Source organism: Botryllus schlosseri, chromosome 15, assembly GCF_051294905.1.
Source record: "Botryllus schlosseri isolate E-star chromosome 15, Bs_hap1, whole genome shotgun sequence".
NCBI lineage: Eukaryota > Metazoa > Chordata > Ascidiacea > Stolidobranchia > Styelidae > Botryllus > Botryllus schlosseri.
This window is the reverse complement of record NC_137250.1, coordinates 10,939,700-10,958,014: the sequence shown is the minus strand read 5'-3', so window position 1 is coordinate 10,958,014 and position 18,315 is coordinate 10,939,700. Positions and strand designations below refer to the sequence as shown.

Genomic DNA, 18,315 nt, shown 5'->3' with positions numbered 1-18,315 from the left:
AGTTGTGGTGACGCTGACAGACTTTCTGTATAGTATTGTCATTCTGCCATGTTTAACGATGGATTATTTTCTGTCGATGATGAAATTTCGACAGACTACAGAAAGAAATATATATTTGCAACAGTTCATATATCGTCATCACACAATTTCGTATAAAAAACTTTTAATGCAGATTTCACAGTAAAAATACAATATATATGTAGTAAGACTATAAGAATACAGTGCTGCAGGCGCACACATAGTCAGTAAGTATATATAGGCCTAGCCCTCATCTCATGGGATACCCGCTACCTTTTGTGATACGTCCGATGTATAGACTTCGGGGCGGTTTCTACAGATCCAGTCTTATTGACGCGTCGTATTTGACTTGGCGATGCCTGGGGATGTAGAAATACCCATTATCGTGTAGTCAAGGCTCTTATGCCCGGTTTCAATGCATGTTTTTACGACCAGTCGTCGCCTTGGAGCGGGGCTATGCTTCAAGAAGTCTATCTCAGCATCTCGTCGGCAACAATTTCTGAAATGTCAGGTAGACTCTGATCACAAGAACTGCAACACATTGCAGATATAGGTTTTACTAAGTCATGGACATTTGCTACAAAATCAATCTTTATGATTTTCTTAACTATACCGGCCCTTAGTTACAGAAATTTTATCATTGGCTTTGGCTACGCCTTACCTGATCAAATGTAACACCTTTTTCGAGGCTTTGCGTAACCTGCTGCACGATGCATTGTATATTATCGGATTCAAGCACTCTGATATACGAAGTGAAAAGTAGCATACCACGTTAATCCAGTAGTCCACCCTGTTAGAAGTAAATATTAATCATGGACAAAGCGTAAGATGTGCCAAGAATAACACGGCCTGTCTATGGTAGTGGTAGTCAGACATGGGGTGATTACTTCATGAATGTAATCGATTGCGATTGCGGTTACTTCTGGATTGACGCGATTACTAAAACGATTACGATGACAGCAAATCCAGGAAGTAGTCGATTACGATTACGAGTACATTGGAAAAGTAGTCACGAGTGCTCACGATTACATTCATTTTTCATCTTAGAAGTTATATCGGAAGACAATATATAGATTGCGCTGAAGAGGCCTAATGAGATAACGAAATTCCTTTAAAAAGATGCGTCATTTGCTTGCTACGTCATAATGTACCCATTACCCATTCTTATAGAGGTCGATTTATCGCATCCAACGATTTGCATTCTTGCCAGCAATATTCCCTCTAATTTTTGACGAGTCTGCGCGCACTCACCAATTCACTGCGCGGTCCATTGAACAAAAGTGAGCAACGGCTGAAAAAAGGTCATCACTTCGGATTTTCTGTGCGCAGAGACCGTGTCAGCACTGCGCATTTTCGCACGTGCGCAGCTTAGAGGGAACATTGCTTGCCAGGTCCATAACTGCCGCAACCCAAATTTCTTAATAGGGTGGGAGCGGTATCGGATGGGCCTCAAAAGTATTTCGTCAACCAACATAAATTATAGAGTATTTTCGAGAGATTTAATTAACTTGAAAATTCACTCTAGATAGCTTCGCATCTGCATTGATTTTGTGCGCACAATATCGTCGCAGGCCTACGCAATCGCATCTGCAATAGGCCTGGTACGAAAGATATCATCGCTGGCATAGCTATCGCGTCTCAGGCCTAGCATGCGTTGGCTCCTATTGCTCGATGGCTTGGAGATAAATACGTTATCCAACTCCAATCACGGCGTGGATCTATTTTATACCAATTCGAATCGGCCGTGATTCGATGTTGCAATTACAATCCCTAGTTCCTATAAATAAATAAGTTCCTGATCAGACCTGTATTTTCCCTGTGGCGCTCTGGTCGTCCACATAACGTATGCAGTCATAGGCGCATAGCCGAACAAGAAGGACAGCGATATAAGAGCGAGTTGACAAACAGCCTTTCTCTCTGTGTATAGTATACAAAGAAATCAAAAGTTTTCACGGTAGTCGTTGATGCTACCCAAGTGAAAGTAGAAGTAATAATGTCAACTTCTACTTAATTATGCAAGTATACAGATTTTCAATGCACATGCACATGCACACCTAAAGTACTTTAAGAACTAATATACTGCAAAAGTTAACGTGGTGCACGCGCCATAAGTGCGGTTTTGGGTGTTTACTACATTAAGAGAGAAAATGAGAGTCAGCGAAGAGAATTAGACTGGTGCATCGCCAGCGACAGCTTTCAAAACTGCAAGACGCGTCTTCGTTTTTTTAAAAATTAATTTTAATACCCCCATCGTTCGCAAATGCTCTAAATAACATTATCCAGGGTCCTTACTGCCGCACCCTAAACCCCCTATTGACTGAGCCAGCTTGAAGGGGTCCAAAATTATTTCGTAAATCAATATCACTATATATCTTGATTTTAATATATAATAATTTTTCGAAGACCCAACCTCTCTCAGGTCTACCTCTAAATTTGATCACATCACATGCGCTGAGAGAGTAATTCAAAATGAATATAGTGATAATGTATTCATTTACCAATATTATGGGTGAAATTTAATCAAGAATTTAAATATAATGTAATATAAAATATGAGTAAGCTAACATCACGATGGCAAAGAAAGTATACAGTATACAAAAACAGTTATCGTTGGAGACAGAGCCTTTCACCTTTTTTACGCCTGATCTCGGATTTGTCCTTTGTACTGCATATAAATTCAGAAGATATCATCGCGGAGAATATAAATATGACGACCATCGGAAATAACATAAATATTGACGAAGAGATCGTGTAATAAATGAGGTGCGTATCCACCCTGCAATATATTGTAATAGTGCAGCATATAATACAACTTTGTGGCGAATAAATGATAAAAATATTCAACATAATTCTAGAAAAATGTCGATCCATAAATGTATTCCACGACAGTAAGTATGATGTATGATCATCGCTATTCTACCTCCAATAAGCCAAGGAAATGTTGGCTTTTAAAGTGATATTACAGATTTATTTTAATGAAATTATAACACTTAAATATGTGATTCCGTCAACTCACCCAGAACCAGACGTTTTTATGGAGCAAGATGGCCAACGACCGCCTGGGTCATTGATGTTCCTATCTTCGACTGCGTATAGGCGCGAGAAAAGAATACCCCCGAAAAGCATAGCGAGCGACCATGCTACCGCGAGAATGATCTTTATTGTTCTGAAAGTAGCTGTCAAGTTTGATGAATTTTCTCCACCAGCAAATTCGTTAATTATGAGACCTTCGACGGATGCGCTCGTGTGATCTTGGTCGCCAAATGCCCAGAAACCTCCAGACAGAAAATATAGCGATGTGCATCGCGGTGCAATATGATGTAGATTCATCAGCAAACCAGAAGAATTTGCATAGAGGATCGCCCCACGCCCAGTGCAAAAATCCCCAGGTTCTGTCAGACAGGATATATGTATATGTTCGTTTTTTTCCAGATAAAAATATTGCAAATGCGCAACCTTCTAAGATTCTAATGGATATGGTCTAAAGCCGCAGACGCTCAGTTTAATTGATTGACTCCATCATTTTGCGGGAATTTCACTGAAATACAGATTGCTCTACACTCTGTTATTGCGTTGTCGACTCCCATGAGATTCGATAATTCAGTTAGGGTCTATATAGGCTACATATTGACAGAAATATCGATTGTGCTGCTGAATGACACAGATTATCTTAAATTTGCGTTGGTATACCAAGAGAGGTAGAGATTGCCTATGACAGGGGTCACCAACCTTTTTACAACCAAGAGATACTTCTTGGGTACTGATTGAAGCGACGGGCTACCATTTACAACCGCTGTTTAGCCGTACCAGACTGAAATTCCGATTTCATATTCATAGCACTGGGCAGAAATCAAATTGCGGTGAGACTTCTAAGAGAGTCTTTTGAATCAAAACATCTCATTTCAACTAGCTATATAGCCACTAAGATTTTTTAAGAAATTATAAATCACTTCGCACCGTGTTTGTATAGATTACACAACAACAGTCAACTCAAATTTTAAAATAAATCATGTCACACTTTAGAATAGACATCATGGTATCTGTTTCTATATCAGTCAGTGGGAAGTTAAAGTTAAGGAAGTTAAACCAAACACGCTTGCAACCTTCATAGCTGCTGCGCAGTTCGCCGACACCACACCAAAAGTTTGCTGCAGCCTGGTGGGCTTTGAGGTGATGAAGGTCATTTTGCATAATGACAATTTTAATCTCCAACTGTTCAGCATCCAGACATTATGACAGATTTCATTATACCGGACAGCAGCATTGATTACAGAAAGTTAGAAACATGGTACTAAACTGCGTTGAGTGTAAGAGAAACAAGCTGTGTCAAAAGATGCAATATACGTAATGGGCATACTGATATTGAAAATCAGCTAGTAGGCTACTTCACGGCTATCTGCGTCCGAATAGTAATGTTGTTTACTAGTTTGGCATTGTCCTTGACGTCGAGCTACTATAACGGAATCCCCCGCCATTTCAAGAAGACCGAGGATGGCATTCCGTCATGTCGCCTGTATAGGCAGAGCGCTGTATCCTACGTCTTCGATATCTTGTGATTCTATTTCATGTTGGCGAGGGTTTACCATACGTCCACCGGGGCCTACGATAAGTATCGTAGGCCCCGCGTCCACCTTTAGGAGGATTTGTCCTCCGTTTTCAGGTTTTAGAAAATGTCCTCCGAGGACGCCTAAATGTTCATCTTTTTGCATTTCATCCTACTTTCAGCTTTTACAGCTGAGATAATGGACGGATCCGAGTGAAAATGGGCAAAATGACGCTAAACAGGTAAGACGGACGTTCGAGCGGGAAATTCGTGGTTCGATCGAAAGTGACGACCTATTTTTTAGTCAACACCACTAAATTTAAGTGAAAAGTGTGTAAATAATCGGGAGTCGAACGAAAGTGATGAATTTCAACCCAAAAATAGCGAAATCGGCTGTTTTCAGTCTCGATCAACTAACTTCTCGGATTTGGTAAAAAGTGTCCTATTTTACCGATTCCAAAATATGGTAACCCTAATGCTGGCATATTACTATCATCATCATCATCATCATTGGTTTATTAGCAATTTTATCAGTTCAATACACCACAAAAAATGCGATACAATGAAAAGACAGGAAGATGTCGAAGCGACAAGGAGTAGTCTATGGAATCTGACACCCACCTTGGCCTAGGCGATGTAAAGAGGAGGCATGCACACTGAATGAAAGTAAAGAAGATAGTATAGAAAAAGAAGCGACAAGAAATAGGGCGGCATGTCATGGGAAGCGAGATCGATAGGTCAGTCGTGGTCCGGTAATCTTGAGGATGGACTGTAGGCCTATTTGCAATTGAGTTGAGGATATTTGACATCATCATTTCTAGTTTTCATACGTATAGGCCTATTGTCATTTGTAAGTTACATGTTAGTGTGATTTAAACAAGAACAGCTAAATCGATAAATCTAAGCTCACTGGTAATAATCTGACGAATATTGGTAAATGCTACTATTTGATCTATTTTTAGAACAGGCTCGCGGGCTACCTGGGGCCCATGGGCACCGCGTTGGTGACCCCTGGCCTATGATATGGAACATATATTTCTCCAAATCGGCTGAAACCAGGATGCATGTTGCAGAAATGGTCGCACGGCTTAGTAAACGATATTCATTCGTTCCTTTCTCTCTACTATAGTATATCAGAAATACCGCGATGCAATCACGTTCGCTGATGTGTAAATATGGTGTGAGTCATTTTTAGAGTTGAAAATATTTCACATCGGCCCATCAATATTTTATGCTATCAATTCTACGGTATAAAATATCTGAATATTACTATCGGCAAGGAGAATGACAAAATTACAGACAGTTTAAAATTTGAATACGAAAAATATATCCCTTATGTAGGCCTATACAGTATACATAAGACTACGGCAGATGTAATCTGCGGTATAACCTAAATCGGCCGAAATTGTTTTACTTTTGATACTCCCACACTCCGCCTCTTTTCACACCCTTCGCACCTCTATTGTTCGCATTATAGTTGGCGTAAGTTCACCGAACCAATTCTTAGATGACAGGTATATGTTACTGAGCTTTTTGTAAAACGCAACACAGATAAGATCATACAAATGGTGAGTCATGCACCATTGTCACGTTCGCACATTCAAAAGAAAGATAATGTAGTGTAGAATATGTCGATAAGCTAGCGATTCGAAAATGTACCACACGACCCATTAGCGCAAATAACTAAACAAAGTAAACATGTCTTTTGTCACCTTAAGACGCTACATGTGTTGTGGTTTATCACGACAATATTATAAATACTGACCTGCGGTATAACCAAAGAGGTGAGGCGATTAACCCAGATATTAAATCAGAAAATGCCAGGCTGAATATGAAGTAATTGCACTTAGTCTGGACATTTCTATTCATGCATATTGCGATTATTGTCAAAGCGTTCCCCAATGTGCTCCAGACTCCAAGAATTCCAATAATGACGCTGATGAACACCTGAAAATTCACCACATTGTGCAGTGCATGCAAAACTGATAGGCCTACCACACATTTGTCAGGGCATTCGTAAGTATACATAGTCTACATTTCTAATTATATACTCGCTAGGCATAAAGTGAAAGCGAACATAAATGTATTACAATTGCTTATAAATATCCCGGCATATTCTAATAGGCATTTATTCGCTACTCTATTCGATGCTAGAAATATCTGTTTCCAACCTGTGCTTGTATGGATGCAGGGTGCTGTCGAGTCCAATAACTTGCCGTCTCATTTTCGAGTTCCGATGATACAGTAACATTATCAGAATCAGTCGCGGTGTGCAGTATAGACTTGTTCAACCCAGTCAACATTTCGTAGTACTAATTTACCTGCAGAAAACCTGTCACCGAATAATGGGCTCTGCCTTGCGATTACTACAAGCGTTTTAAATTCGCCGGAGAATTTCCACTGTGACGGATATACCTGATCGTAACAAAAGCCAAATTCCGAAATGAAATAATTATCTTCTCGAATAGAATGCCGTTCTTAGATCAATAGAAAAGTTCATCGATAAACAGGCCTCCGGCTGTCTAACAATAACGAGACGATATATATTTTTGTCCATCAAACTATCAGTCAGTAGAATGAAATGAACAATAAGTATTTCGAAATTCAATATCAGTATATCAGTTGTTGCAAGCACGTCAACTTTTTTTCGTTCACTAAGCAAAACTCAGATTCGAAATTATGACAGAATGGGAGTCGAAAGGGCGGAGTAAATGGGGCATGATGACACCGAAACGCTGATATGCGGCTGTCATTATCCTTTTCAAGCAATATCTAGAATAAAAGAAAATGTTTTTCAAATGACATTCAATGGCGTATGGAAAAACATTGTGTGACTCATCTATGAACTTTCCCTGATAATAATTGACGTCAACACGATCAACCTTATGCTCCAATTGGTAACTTAGTACAAACATAAATATTTTGTGATATACGATTGTTGATATACAATGTTATTTCCAATTCTCTACTTGTTGCTGACGACTGCCCCTGACGAGTGTCAGCCGAAAATATTCGGGTCCATTTACATAACTATAACCATGTCATATGCTGCGAAAACACTCCATGAGTTAACTTACGCAGGTAACCGACTATGGTATAGTAGATTTAAATCAGGTGTGGCCAACCCGTGGCCCGCGAGAATGCTTTTTGAGTGGCCCGCGAGATAATTCTCGAAATTAGTTATAATATCAAAAAATAAATCACCCAGGAGATTTTTGTGGACTTTCAAGGCCAACCAAATATTTGATTAACTTGACTGCGAAAATTGGGATGTTGATGAATAGAATATCAGTTCCGACGCATTCGCGTAGCCATAGGGGCCAGCCACATTTTCCTAGATCTTCGTATATGACCATAAAGTAGAATTTCGTGGAGGATTTATTTGACTTGACATTTTTCTTTGCACTTCACACGATTTAGTGTCACTCGATTTCCTGCTTTCAGTCTTGGAAAGCCTCCTGACAATCAAAAATTACAAATACGCCCAATTTTCAGAATTTAGTCCAACTATATATCGTCATTATAAGGGAATGGTCGTTCAACATGCGACTTCGCGTCTGCACTCGCAGAAAGATCGTCGGCGATGAAACCTTCGATGATAAGTCTTGTTCGCTCCTATCGAACGACTAAATAGTGGTAATCAACATTCAAATGGCCCGCGCAATGGTTCGTAAATCTCATGTGGCCCTTTGGCCGAAAAAGTTGGCCACGCCTGATTTAAATGAACTTTGTATTTATTATCATAGGATGATTGCGGATTGCAAGGTCTATTGACCATCGTATTTTCTCTTCACTCACTTTCCTGTATCCGTGCTATATCCAGTTCCTTCCTAAACCCAGATCAACTTCGTTTACTCCTTAACCATTGCCTAGTCGTTCTGATACCTTTCTTGAAATCCAAAAAATGTTAAACATCGGATTAATTAACCGTCGATCGATGATTGATAGGATATATATTGTACGGCGATCGATGTACAATGTGAATATCTGACATTGATCAATGAGGTGATAAACAAAACCGCAAATTTCTATAGGAAATTCAATAACGCTAAACGAAGTTTGATCACTAGACGTATAATACTTCCGAGAACACCACTACAAAAACAGGTATCGGATTACGTCGAACGTCAATCATCCTCACGCGGGAGGCGAATAAAGAGAAAAAAGTTGTGTCGAATATTCACGAAAGACCATTTCAGATATGCGGTATGCAACTAGTGCGCGCTTAGATGGTGAATGGATATGGACATATACTATCCAAATCCATATATTATACATATTTTCTGATATTATTGTTGCGAAATACCCAACGAGATATATAGTTCACACTGCTATACCTTATTTCGGCGTGGTACTGTAGTATGCTGAATAGGTCCCTGGGCATGCAATCGAAGAGACGTGACCATTATTTTCATGATAAAATATTGGTCCCCAACGTACATCATCCGAATGCTCGAGGATTCATTTTGGGTGCGCTGATTGTTCATTACAATTATTCGAAAATGTATGCATGCTTATTCTACTAAAAAAAACGTATAGCAAGTAATCGCGTACACTTTGAGGGTCTCAATGTACCCAAATATTCAACCTTTGGATGCTCTCCTCTCACTGATATGCTAAACAGTAATGGGAATATAGTCTAATGTGGGGTAGCCTATATGCCCTATGCAGAGATTGTTCTGTGTGTTAACCTCGGAAATTGAGAGGTTCGCGTTCACAAACGTACCTTGGTATGGATTTTGTACTCTGAACCTTTTTCATGTGCAATAATTTTTCACGTCAATATAACACATTTTATTGAAATTCTTTTCAGTTCAACTTCGGACCACTCCCTGCACGGAGCTGACAGTATGAAATGAAATTCAGCACTAAACTAGCTCGCACCTTGCCAATTTCAAAAATTTTATATGCTTTGCTAGAAAAGTTTGCTCAAATATTCAGATTGCCGTTTGTGAATATTTCGTGACTCTGTGCTGTGGGCTTGGTCCGCTACCGCGCAATATCAAGAACGAAATACACTACATGACGAGATAGCGTATACGCTATAGTGGTTAACCAAAGCTGCAACACGAAGAGGTTAGGTTGCGATTTTCAGTCCAACCAAGGTCGATTACGGAATCCCATCCCAAGTGTTTGGGTTTTATTTTGGCTCCGCCTCGCCATATGATCCACGTAAGCCGCGATATATAAGAGCCTATAGAATTGCGCTGTGCTACAAATCAGCAGATACGGAATCATAATAGAGAATATTGACCTGCTGCAAATGACCAATATGATGATTCTGGTCGAAAAGCACCATGGATACCATAAAGAGCAACGACAGTTGTAAGTGAATTGAGCTTATTCGACTATAATAAATTATTATAATTAACGAAATTGTTATAAAGAATATCGTTGTCTAGTGCAAAAGAACCTAGCAGGCACGTTACGATACTGTAACGGAGAAACAGACTAAAGTTGGCTGAAGCAGAGAAATCTTTTAACCCACCAATCGAAACCCAATTTCGATTACGGAGTTTCTATGTCAGCTACGCTCTAAATTGCTATGGTCCAAGCAGAGGTTGTCAAAGTAGCCAAGAAAGCGACTAAAAGCGACGAAAAAATCTACTCAAGTACGAGTAAAAGTACTTCTTCCATAAGCAACCTAAAACTACTTGAAGTAGAAGTATAATTTACTGACTTTAAATCTACTCAAGTAAGTAAGTATAGTTGTGAAAAAGATCGTGATTCGTTCGCATGAACTGTCAAAAGCTGCGAATTGAGCTATGCGAAAGGTGGAGAGCTTGATTCGTATTGATGCTTACCAGGAGGTATCCAATTTTTGACAGCATAAGCAGGGCATTCGTCCACATCATGGGATGAAAATGATAGTATTAATTATAGGAAATGCGATACTAATCCTCTGTTTACTCGAACAGCCCGTTTTGGAAAATGTCATGATATGGCAGCCTCCCCCATATTATAAGGCCCGTAGTTTAGTCGAAGATCAATACAGAAAAGTTGTATCGGATACGGTGTAAACCAGAGTTGGATCAATTGTAATTTGTAATTGTAATTGATTGTAATCAATTACATTTTTCAATGTAATTGTAATTTAATTGTAATTGAAGCATTTTTATTTTGTGTAACTGTAATTGTAATTGTAATTTGACAAAAATTTTGCTCAATTACAATTTCAATTACATTAAGTTGCTATTGAGACCTGACAAGCACAACATAAAAGAATTGAATTATAATGCATTCTCTTTAAATGTCGACAAGGAATTTGGTGGATCCATTCGCGGAAGCCCAAGACTGCGCCCTTGCGGGCGAAGTTTTTTTAAATATTTTTTCCGCTATGCTGACCTCGGCTGCCATTGTATACAATTTTTAGATTACTAACCAACGGATGGATTCGCAACACGTGACTCACGATTGAATACGCCGAGAAGCGAACTGCTGAGCCGGCTAAAAGCAGCAGAATTGATAGTCCCGTAGCTGGCGATCCAAGCGTCGAAATTTGAGAATGTATGGTCCTAATCGAAAGCTAGTGTCGCACTGATTCCGCAATAAAAGTATGATTCCAGGCAATGGTACCATCCCAAAATAGTCGTGAAAGTCTGGGAATCGGCATTGTTCTGAACAATCGCTGGGCGTAATTGGTAATTGTTGTGGTCATGCTGCTGCAGCGCTCTCACTTTTCAGAACAGTCGGCCTTAAACGGCTATTTTGAAGCAGTTACATTGCCCTGACGAGATTTTATTTTGTATTTTCGGAATTAGTACATCAATAGCTTACGATAAAGACCAGATGCATCAAATTTGGACGCATGGATCGCCAGCTCTAGGACTACAAAGTTTGCTGCTTTTAGCCGGCTCTGCAGTACGTTTGTCGGTGCATTCATCCGTGACTCACATCTTGCGCATCTATCCGTGGGTTGGCAATCTACAATACGATTTCAGATCACGATGCTGCATCGTTACTTCGTCTGGCTAACTAACCAGACCACTGGATATTATATAACGTCTTATCTGACAAAGCACGGTTTTGTTTTTACTCCTCATCCTAATTCCTACGTCCCTCGATAAAAATAATATTATTTCTTTAATTATATACCATATACGCAAATCCCACACGTGCATATATTATAATACTTTTTCAACGACATACTGCACCCTATCCTTAATCCTAACCCATAGGAAATTAGGTAAATACATTTCCAATTACGTGAGCCATAATTACCGAGCATACAAAACACGCTTATATTACGTCACGATGACATCGTACATAGCATACCATGTAGTATGTACGCATATAAACGCATTTATTACTACACAATCTGAACTAGACTTAAATTGTTGCTAAATACGACGCTACGGTTGTCAAGGAGCACGGTTGAATTTATGATTAGGCTATTCAATTACATGTTCAACAGCAGCAATTGTAATTGTAATTGTAATGTAATTGAAGCATGCAAGGAGTAATTGTAATTGTAATTGTAATTTGATATTTTTAGCATGGAGTAATTGTAATTGTAATGTAATTGAAACATGCATGAAAGTAATTGTAATTGTAATTGTAATTGAACTGAAATAATGTAATTGATCCAACTCTGGTGTAAACACTTTACGCGATTAGTAACCGTTAATAAAAAATATGCTGAATCGTAAAAATGCCATATTGTGTAGCTTTATTTCCGGAAATTGAAGGCATTACTATACACGTGCTTGTATCCTCCAACATGTGTGTTCTTCAGACAGAAGAACTGATACTAATTAGAACTCAAAGTATGATACTGGGAATTGAAAGTGAAATGTAAATACTACTTCTAAAAGCGAAAAATACATTTCATGTCTTTAGTCCAGAATGTTTCAAAGGTAGTATGCTAAAACAGGTCTAAAGCTAAAAATGTCAGAATCCCCTTTTCCATTTTAGGACACGCCACGGACTGCTAGATTACGATATGATAAATAAATGCTAGATTGCGAAACATCAGTTTCACACACGATGGGCCATATATACTGTGATGAACTATTTCATATGGTCGACAAAGTGGTGGGAACGGAACCACGCAACCAGCTACCTAAATTATTATATTCACAGATACTTTCGTGAAAACATATTTGTCATTCCATAACTACTGTGCGCGAAGCGCAACGAAGGTTATGGGCTTTAAAGTACTTGACTTTTATGAAAACTAAATGTTGGTACTCCGTGAAACAGCCCCGAAATACCTCAGGCTATCACTGTTATTGGGGGATTAAACTACTTCTACTAGACAAACTGGAAATAGCTAAAAGTAAGTAAGTAGATCACAAAATATTGTGAAGTAGAAGTAGCGAAAATCAGATCTACTTGAGTAAGTACCAGAAGTAGGAGAAAACTACTTGAGAGTACTTCTAAAGAGTACTTCTAACAATGCAACGTTCGAGGCTCTAAGGACTCTAAGGACCACGAGCAGAATAAATTTTATATTTTCGCAATCAGTACCGGGTAGCTTTCGATTATTACCAATTTGACAATTTTCGCTTTCGGCAAGTCGGTCAAAAATTACCGTAAAATTGCCTTTAACCAAATGAAAAGCGTGACGTTGACCAATCCGTTGACCGTGATATTTGGTTGTGTCCACACCATATAGGACACTATGCCCTTTACTTCAACATGTTCTCCAGACAAAAGAACTAAAACTAACCCAAAGTATGATATTGGGAATTGAGAGAGAAATACAAATACTACTTCTAAAATGCGGAAAGTATATTTCATGTCTTTTGTCCAAAAAGATTCAACCTTGGTCTGCTAAAACAGGTCTATAGGCCTATAGCTCAGTAGGTCTAACGCTCCAAAAAGTTAGAGTCCACTTTCCAGATTAGGACACGCCATGGCCTGCCAGAGTACGATATGATAAGTAATTGCTAGATTGCGAAATGGTAGTTTCGAACGTTATGATGGGCCATATTTGCTGTGATTTCATATGGGCGACAATGCGGTGTGAACGGAACCACACAACCCGCTACCTAAATTACATTCACTGATACTTTCGTGAAAACATATTTGTCACTCCATATCTACTGTGCACGAAGCGCGACAAAAATTCTGGGCTTTACTCAACATTTATGTAAATTCAATATTGGTACTCCGTGAAAATACCCGGGAATTCCTCAGGCTCTGTTTCTGATTGGCGGATTAAACTACATCTACTCGACAAACTGAAAATAGCGAAAAGTAAGTAGTCTAAGTAGATCGCAAATATTACGACGTAGAAGTATAGCCGAAATTTGAATTACTTGAGCAAGTGCCGCAAGTAGCGAAAAACTAATTGAGTACTTCGAACAAGTAGAAGAACTTCGTTACTGACCAGTGACCACCTCTGCAGATATACAGATATACTTTATCATATCGCATTTTTTGTGGTGTATTGAACTGATAAAATTGCTAATAAACCAATGATGATGATGATATTATATACCTAGGCTCGGGTGGGTGCCTGATTTCGAAGACTACTCCAAGTCGTTTCGACACCTTCCTATCTTTTCATTGTATCACAGTATTGTAGTATATTAAAATTATGAAATTTGTAATATTAAATTGAATAGTATTATAGAAATTAAACATGGAACGGCAACGACCGATTTTGCAGCTTCGTTCCGCTTCGCCGAGGCTGGAGTAGAGAATTGTTTTGCGTAAGCGACTGTAGGATTTCTGGCAATCCAAAAGCTATCTTCCCGAGCGCAGAAATTACTGAATCTGGTCTTGATCGAAAGCTACTGTTGCACCGATTCCGAAAATATAAATTAAAATATTGATCAGCCACTGATCCACCTAGAATCTGTCCTCCAAGTCTGAAATATCGGCATTGTTGAGAACAATCGGGTAACCGCAACACAATGGCCATAACAATGACCCGTTGCGACTCTCCGATTGTTCGAACAATGCCGATATTTCAGACTTGGAGGACGGATTCTAGGTGGATCAGTGCCTGATCATTATTTTAATATATATTTTCGGAATCGGTGCGACAGTAGCTTTCGATCAAGACCAGATTCAGTAATTTCTGCGCTCGGGAAGATAGCTTTTGGATTGCCAGAAATCCCACAGTCGCTTACGCAAAACCATTCTCTACTCCAGCCTCGGCGAAGCGGAACGAAGCTGCAAAATCGGTCGTTGCCGTTCCATGTTTAATTTCTATAATAGTATATTCATATTAAAATAAACCCGAATATTTTCGGCGGACACTCGTCACGATTTCACGATTTTTTGTTTGGGGGAGGTGGCATAGCCTTTTACGAGCACTGATTGAAGACAGCTTATTCCTATCCTTTTTATAGCAATCTTACGGTGTTTTGAAATGATGAAACTATTATCATAGCCTTGGTTATTGTAAAGGCTATGATATCACTACACGGTTTTTATCACTGAGCTATAACCATAAATCCGGTCATGCAATCTCCGGATTCGAGTAACAAAATAAACAATCCGCTGCTCTTCGGGCCCCTCGCATATCATTGTATTTTTAAGAATTTCCTGAATTACGCACGGGTATACGGGGGAAAGGTTGCAATACAGGTAATTATGATATATAATAGGTTTAAAGTCTATCTGTGCTGTAGAAACTGCCTCTCATTGCATGCTTGTTCATTTTGCATTTTAACGAACGATTGGCGGGATAATCATAGGGTATATATTTACTACGGCAATTTCTATTGTTTTACTAAAATTATCATGAAATCAAAACACCACAAGATTGCGATGTACGAACCCTTGTATTACGGTAGAGCACACCACATCATGCCACACGAAGATATACTTGGAAGGGAGATAAAGGCAGTTATGAGCCAGCTATGTGGGTTGCTGTCTTCATCCATATCGATGTTCACGTCCGCACCTTCCAGCTATCAGCTTCAGCCATATGATAGAGACAGGTGAGAGTCTGTGGTTTATTGATTTAAAATTTAGACGGCTTCAGTCCGCATCATCTCTTAATGACTAAGGACCGTGTTTGCCAATAACAATTTAATTTGTCTGCAGTATAACTCCGTACATCTCAACTTCAGGTCTGAACATAATTTTTCAGCATCGGGTGCGGAATTAAAGGAAATGTGGTTCTCCAAGAAGACACACTGTGCTCTATGGACTTAACAGTAAAACCAGCAAAAACTTCCAGCCTCATCAGGTCCATATTTCGTGAGGATAAGCAATGGAAGCTGCAGCAAATTCAGGATGCCATAAACCATTTGAAAATCGGATTCAACATGATTTCAATGTTTGAAGACACATCCAAGTAAAGATAGATAGTATTCCTAACGGGTTCTGGGAACTAGCTTGTGGTTGTAAGCTTCTCCAAGGCTTAATGATATACGAGCTGCGAGGAACTTGAATACATCTGAAGCCTCGAAATATTTTTTCATTTTGAGCTGAGTGTGGTGTTCGTAGTCCACTATAAAAACATCTTATTTCGTTGTAGTTGATGCTCAACCAAGTCACTTGGATCCAGGCATGCCTAGTTTCATTCGGAACATATTATTTTTTAGTGTACCGGTACTGTACGTCATAGATATTGAATTTCATCATTCTTAAAACGCATCAAATTCAAGTGGTAATGAGGTTTCAATCTCTCATTAACTGAAGTTGCCAAACGCTTGATACACTAAATCAATATTTTTCAGTTGCGATGTTGATGAATATTCAAAGACCTTTGTCATCGATATACTGAATAATTTGCTGAGATGTGTCAACCTTAGCCGCAAACGACTATTTTCCCCGTGCAAACTTACTCTGGAAGCATTGGTCTCGAGTGGGATTGTGGTATGTCTAAAATATGCCACTCTTCGCGAATACCTCTCGATAATCAACGATTTGCAGAAAATCTTTTCACCGCCATTACCTGGTGACAACATCGTCAATTTCTATATACTGGAGGACTGCTTAGTCATTACTCATTACACTGTGCAGCAGAATCACGCACATTTAACCAAATCCTCTCCTACACTCCATTTGGAGCAGCTGTTTCACCCAGTGGGATCTGTACTGTAAGTCAACGTTATGTGCGAGCCCCCAATTGATATAGCATCACAGTTGCAATCTCTTTAGAGAACACTCTGGATCCTTGTATGAGATAGCTACCGCTCACAGATCATTTTGTCTCATACCATGGTTAAGTAAGGTTGTGTCCGCCACTGACATCTGTCTACAGTTGGGGAATCAGCTTAAAGAAAAGGTACGTATTGGTTGTGTGTAGGACTGGGCATAATGATTTAGGTACTCTAATCTGAATCGAGTATTAATCATAATGATTCGAGCCGTTTTAAGTGCTTAAATTATATATCCGTTTCCAATAACACTCAAATTGTCAACGAGAATTATAGATCCGACACTTCACTCTCAACGTAGAAGCATGAAACCTTGATTGATCGTATAGCATCATCCATACCTAATAATTTGAAAATCTACACACATTTTTGAAAATGACATTTCTGTTAAGTCATGGTCAACCCAGAACATTGTCACAATGTAAAACAGGTATGGCCGGAAAAATATCTCTATGCGGGTTAAAACCGGTGTCGTTTTCTTCATTATCTCATGTTATGATGACATCAAAACGAGTGATGCCGCATAGTACTCAATTTTGCCCAGCTTTTGTAGTGTAATCTAATTCACCTGGTTTCCGATTCATTTTTTCAGTTGACGCTGAGCTGAGGACCTGGACATCACAAAATAAGCCGGTCAACACAGTGTTACAATCTTGAGTGTTTTTAACCATTTTAAAATGTATTAGCAAATAACATTTTAGCAGAAGACTGAAGCAATTTTGCTATTTAGACTAGTACACATGACACAGTTTGAGAAAGTATTGCGAGTGTCACAATTTATGAGGCATTAAGTGCAATAAATATTCGTATTTGTCTATAAATTTTTGTGGATGTTGTAGACTGTTGAGTGATAAGAGTTATGACCAATAGTCTCAAAGTGGTTAATCTCCTTATTTTGGTACGAAGACCAGCTTCAGATTGTACATTCAGTAGTATTAGGCTACCGATGCAAGTAGCCAAAGTAGACCGTTCTTCATGAGGCGCAGGCCAACATCGTATCCGATCATATGTCTCCAGATCACCTTGCGCCTTCTTGGTAGCAGCAATCTGACAACCATCTGTCATCGTTGGATCTTGATCTACACTCCCTCAAAGTTTTAGTCAAGCTGCTTTATAGCTCTTAAGCGTTGGATCGGGCTATTTTCTTTGTTAATGAAGCGCAGACATCGCCCACTGTTAGTGTGTTGCACGACAATCTGTATTTACTCATGGAGCTGTCAGGGTTCACGGAGCACCATCCTTTTCCATACACAAAGAACGGATGTTCAACTGGGGCTTCAACTGTAATTTGCAGTCTGGCGTGCCCCACAAGGAAGCTCAAAATGACCATGCCCCTCGCCTCGTCGTATTCAATTTTGGCGACCGTACTGCTGTCCAGCTTGAGATCTGGGCTTATTTCGGTGCATCTTTCGAAGTCTTCAGTTGTAAGATTTTCTACTGTCTTCAACTCTCCGGTGCTTAGACTGATTTGCGCGCCCTTATGGAAATGAGGAGGATACAGTCCCATTTTCTCCTTCGCCTGGTCACTCCAGTCAGTATCCGTATCCATATTTCAGAAAATTACGGGGTGATCAGAAAATTGCAACACCAAACAAAAAATAACCTCGAAAGGGTCATAGAATCGATTCAGCCAAGCGTGTCGAGATTAGAAACTTATGCCGACGAGAGAGAGAGAGAGAGAGAGATTTA

At 39.3% G+C, this 18,315-nt stretch overlaps 4 protein-coding genes across 8 annotated transcripts in view; 2 read left to right on the top strand and 2 right to left on the bottom strand.

Annotated features, from left to right (window-relative positions):
- The window catches only part of LOC145457681 (WD repeat-containing protein 3-like), a 108,294-nt gene that overhangs the window by 32,237 nt on the left and 57,742 nt on the right, over positions 1-18,315 (top strand). The window lies entirely within an intron of this gene.
- Positions 97-8,601, bottom strand: LOC145457312 (growth hormone secretagogue receptor type 1-like). 4 transcript variants are annotated; one of them, XM_080335505.1, is made up of 9 exons: positions 8,360-8,601; positions 6,733-6,893; positions 6,327-6,508; positions 3,246-3,410; positions 3,035-3,184; positions 2,649-2,794; positions 1,824-1,935; positions 680-808; positions 97-517 (listed from the first exon to the last, which is right to left on the bottom strand). In XM_080335505.1, the coding sequence occupies exons 2-9, from the start codon at positions 6,862-6,864 to the stop codon at positions 346-348; spliced, it is 1,188 nt and encodes a 395-aa protein (XP_080191631.1). In that variant the 5' UTR covers positions 6,865-6,893; positions 8,360-8,601; the 3' UTR covers positions 97-345. The 4 variants fall into 4 exon arrangements, with proteins under 4 accessions (XP_080191631.1, XP_080191630.1, XP_080191629.1 ...); XM_080335504.1 differs by having other exon boundaries at positions 6,733-7,079; positions 8,360-8,599; XM_080335503.1 differs by lacking the exon at positions 8,360-8,601 and having other exon boundaries at positions 6,733-8,337.
- Positions 14,958-17,447, top strand: LOC145457460 (protein rogdi homolog). 2 transcript variants are annotated; one of them, XM_080335678.1, is made up of 7 exons: positions 14,958-15,103; positions 15,313-15,459; positions 15,612-15,818; positions 16,204-16,342; positions 16,400-16,566; positions 16,628-16,754; positions 17,219-17,447. In XM_080335678.1, exons 2-7 carry the CDS (start codon positions 15,326-15,328, stop codon positions 17,231-17,233), a joined length of 789 nt encoding a protein of 262 aa, XP_080191804.1. In that variant the 5' UTR covers positions 14,958-15,103; positions 15,313-15,325; the 3' UTR covers positions 17,234-17,447. The 2 variants fall into 2 exon arrangements, with proteins under 2 accessions (XP_080191804.1, XP_080191803.1); XM_080335677.1 differs by lacking the exon at positions 14,958-15,103 and having other exon boundaries at positions 15,125-15,459.
- On the bottom strand, positions 17,272-18,274 carry LOC145457462 (ataxin-1-like). Its single transcript, XM_080335679.1, has one exon. It carries the CDS (start codon positions 18,173-18,175, stop codon positions 17,747-17,749), a length of 429 nt encoding a protein of 142 aa, XP_080191805.1. The 5' UTR covers positions 18,176-18,274; the 3' UTR covers positions 17,272-17,746.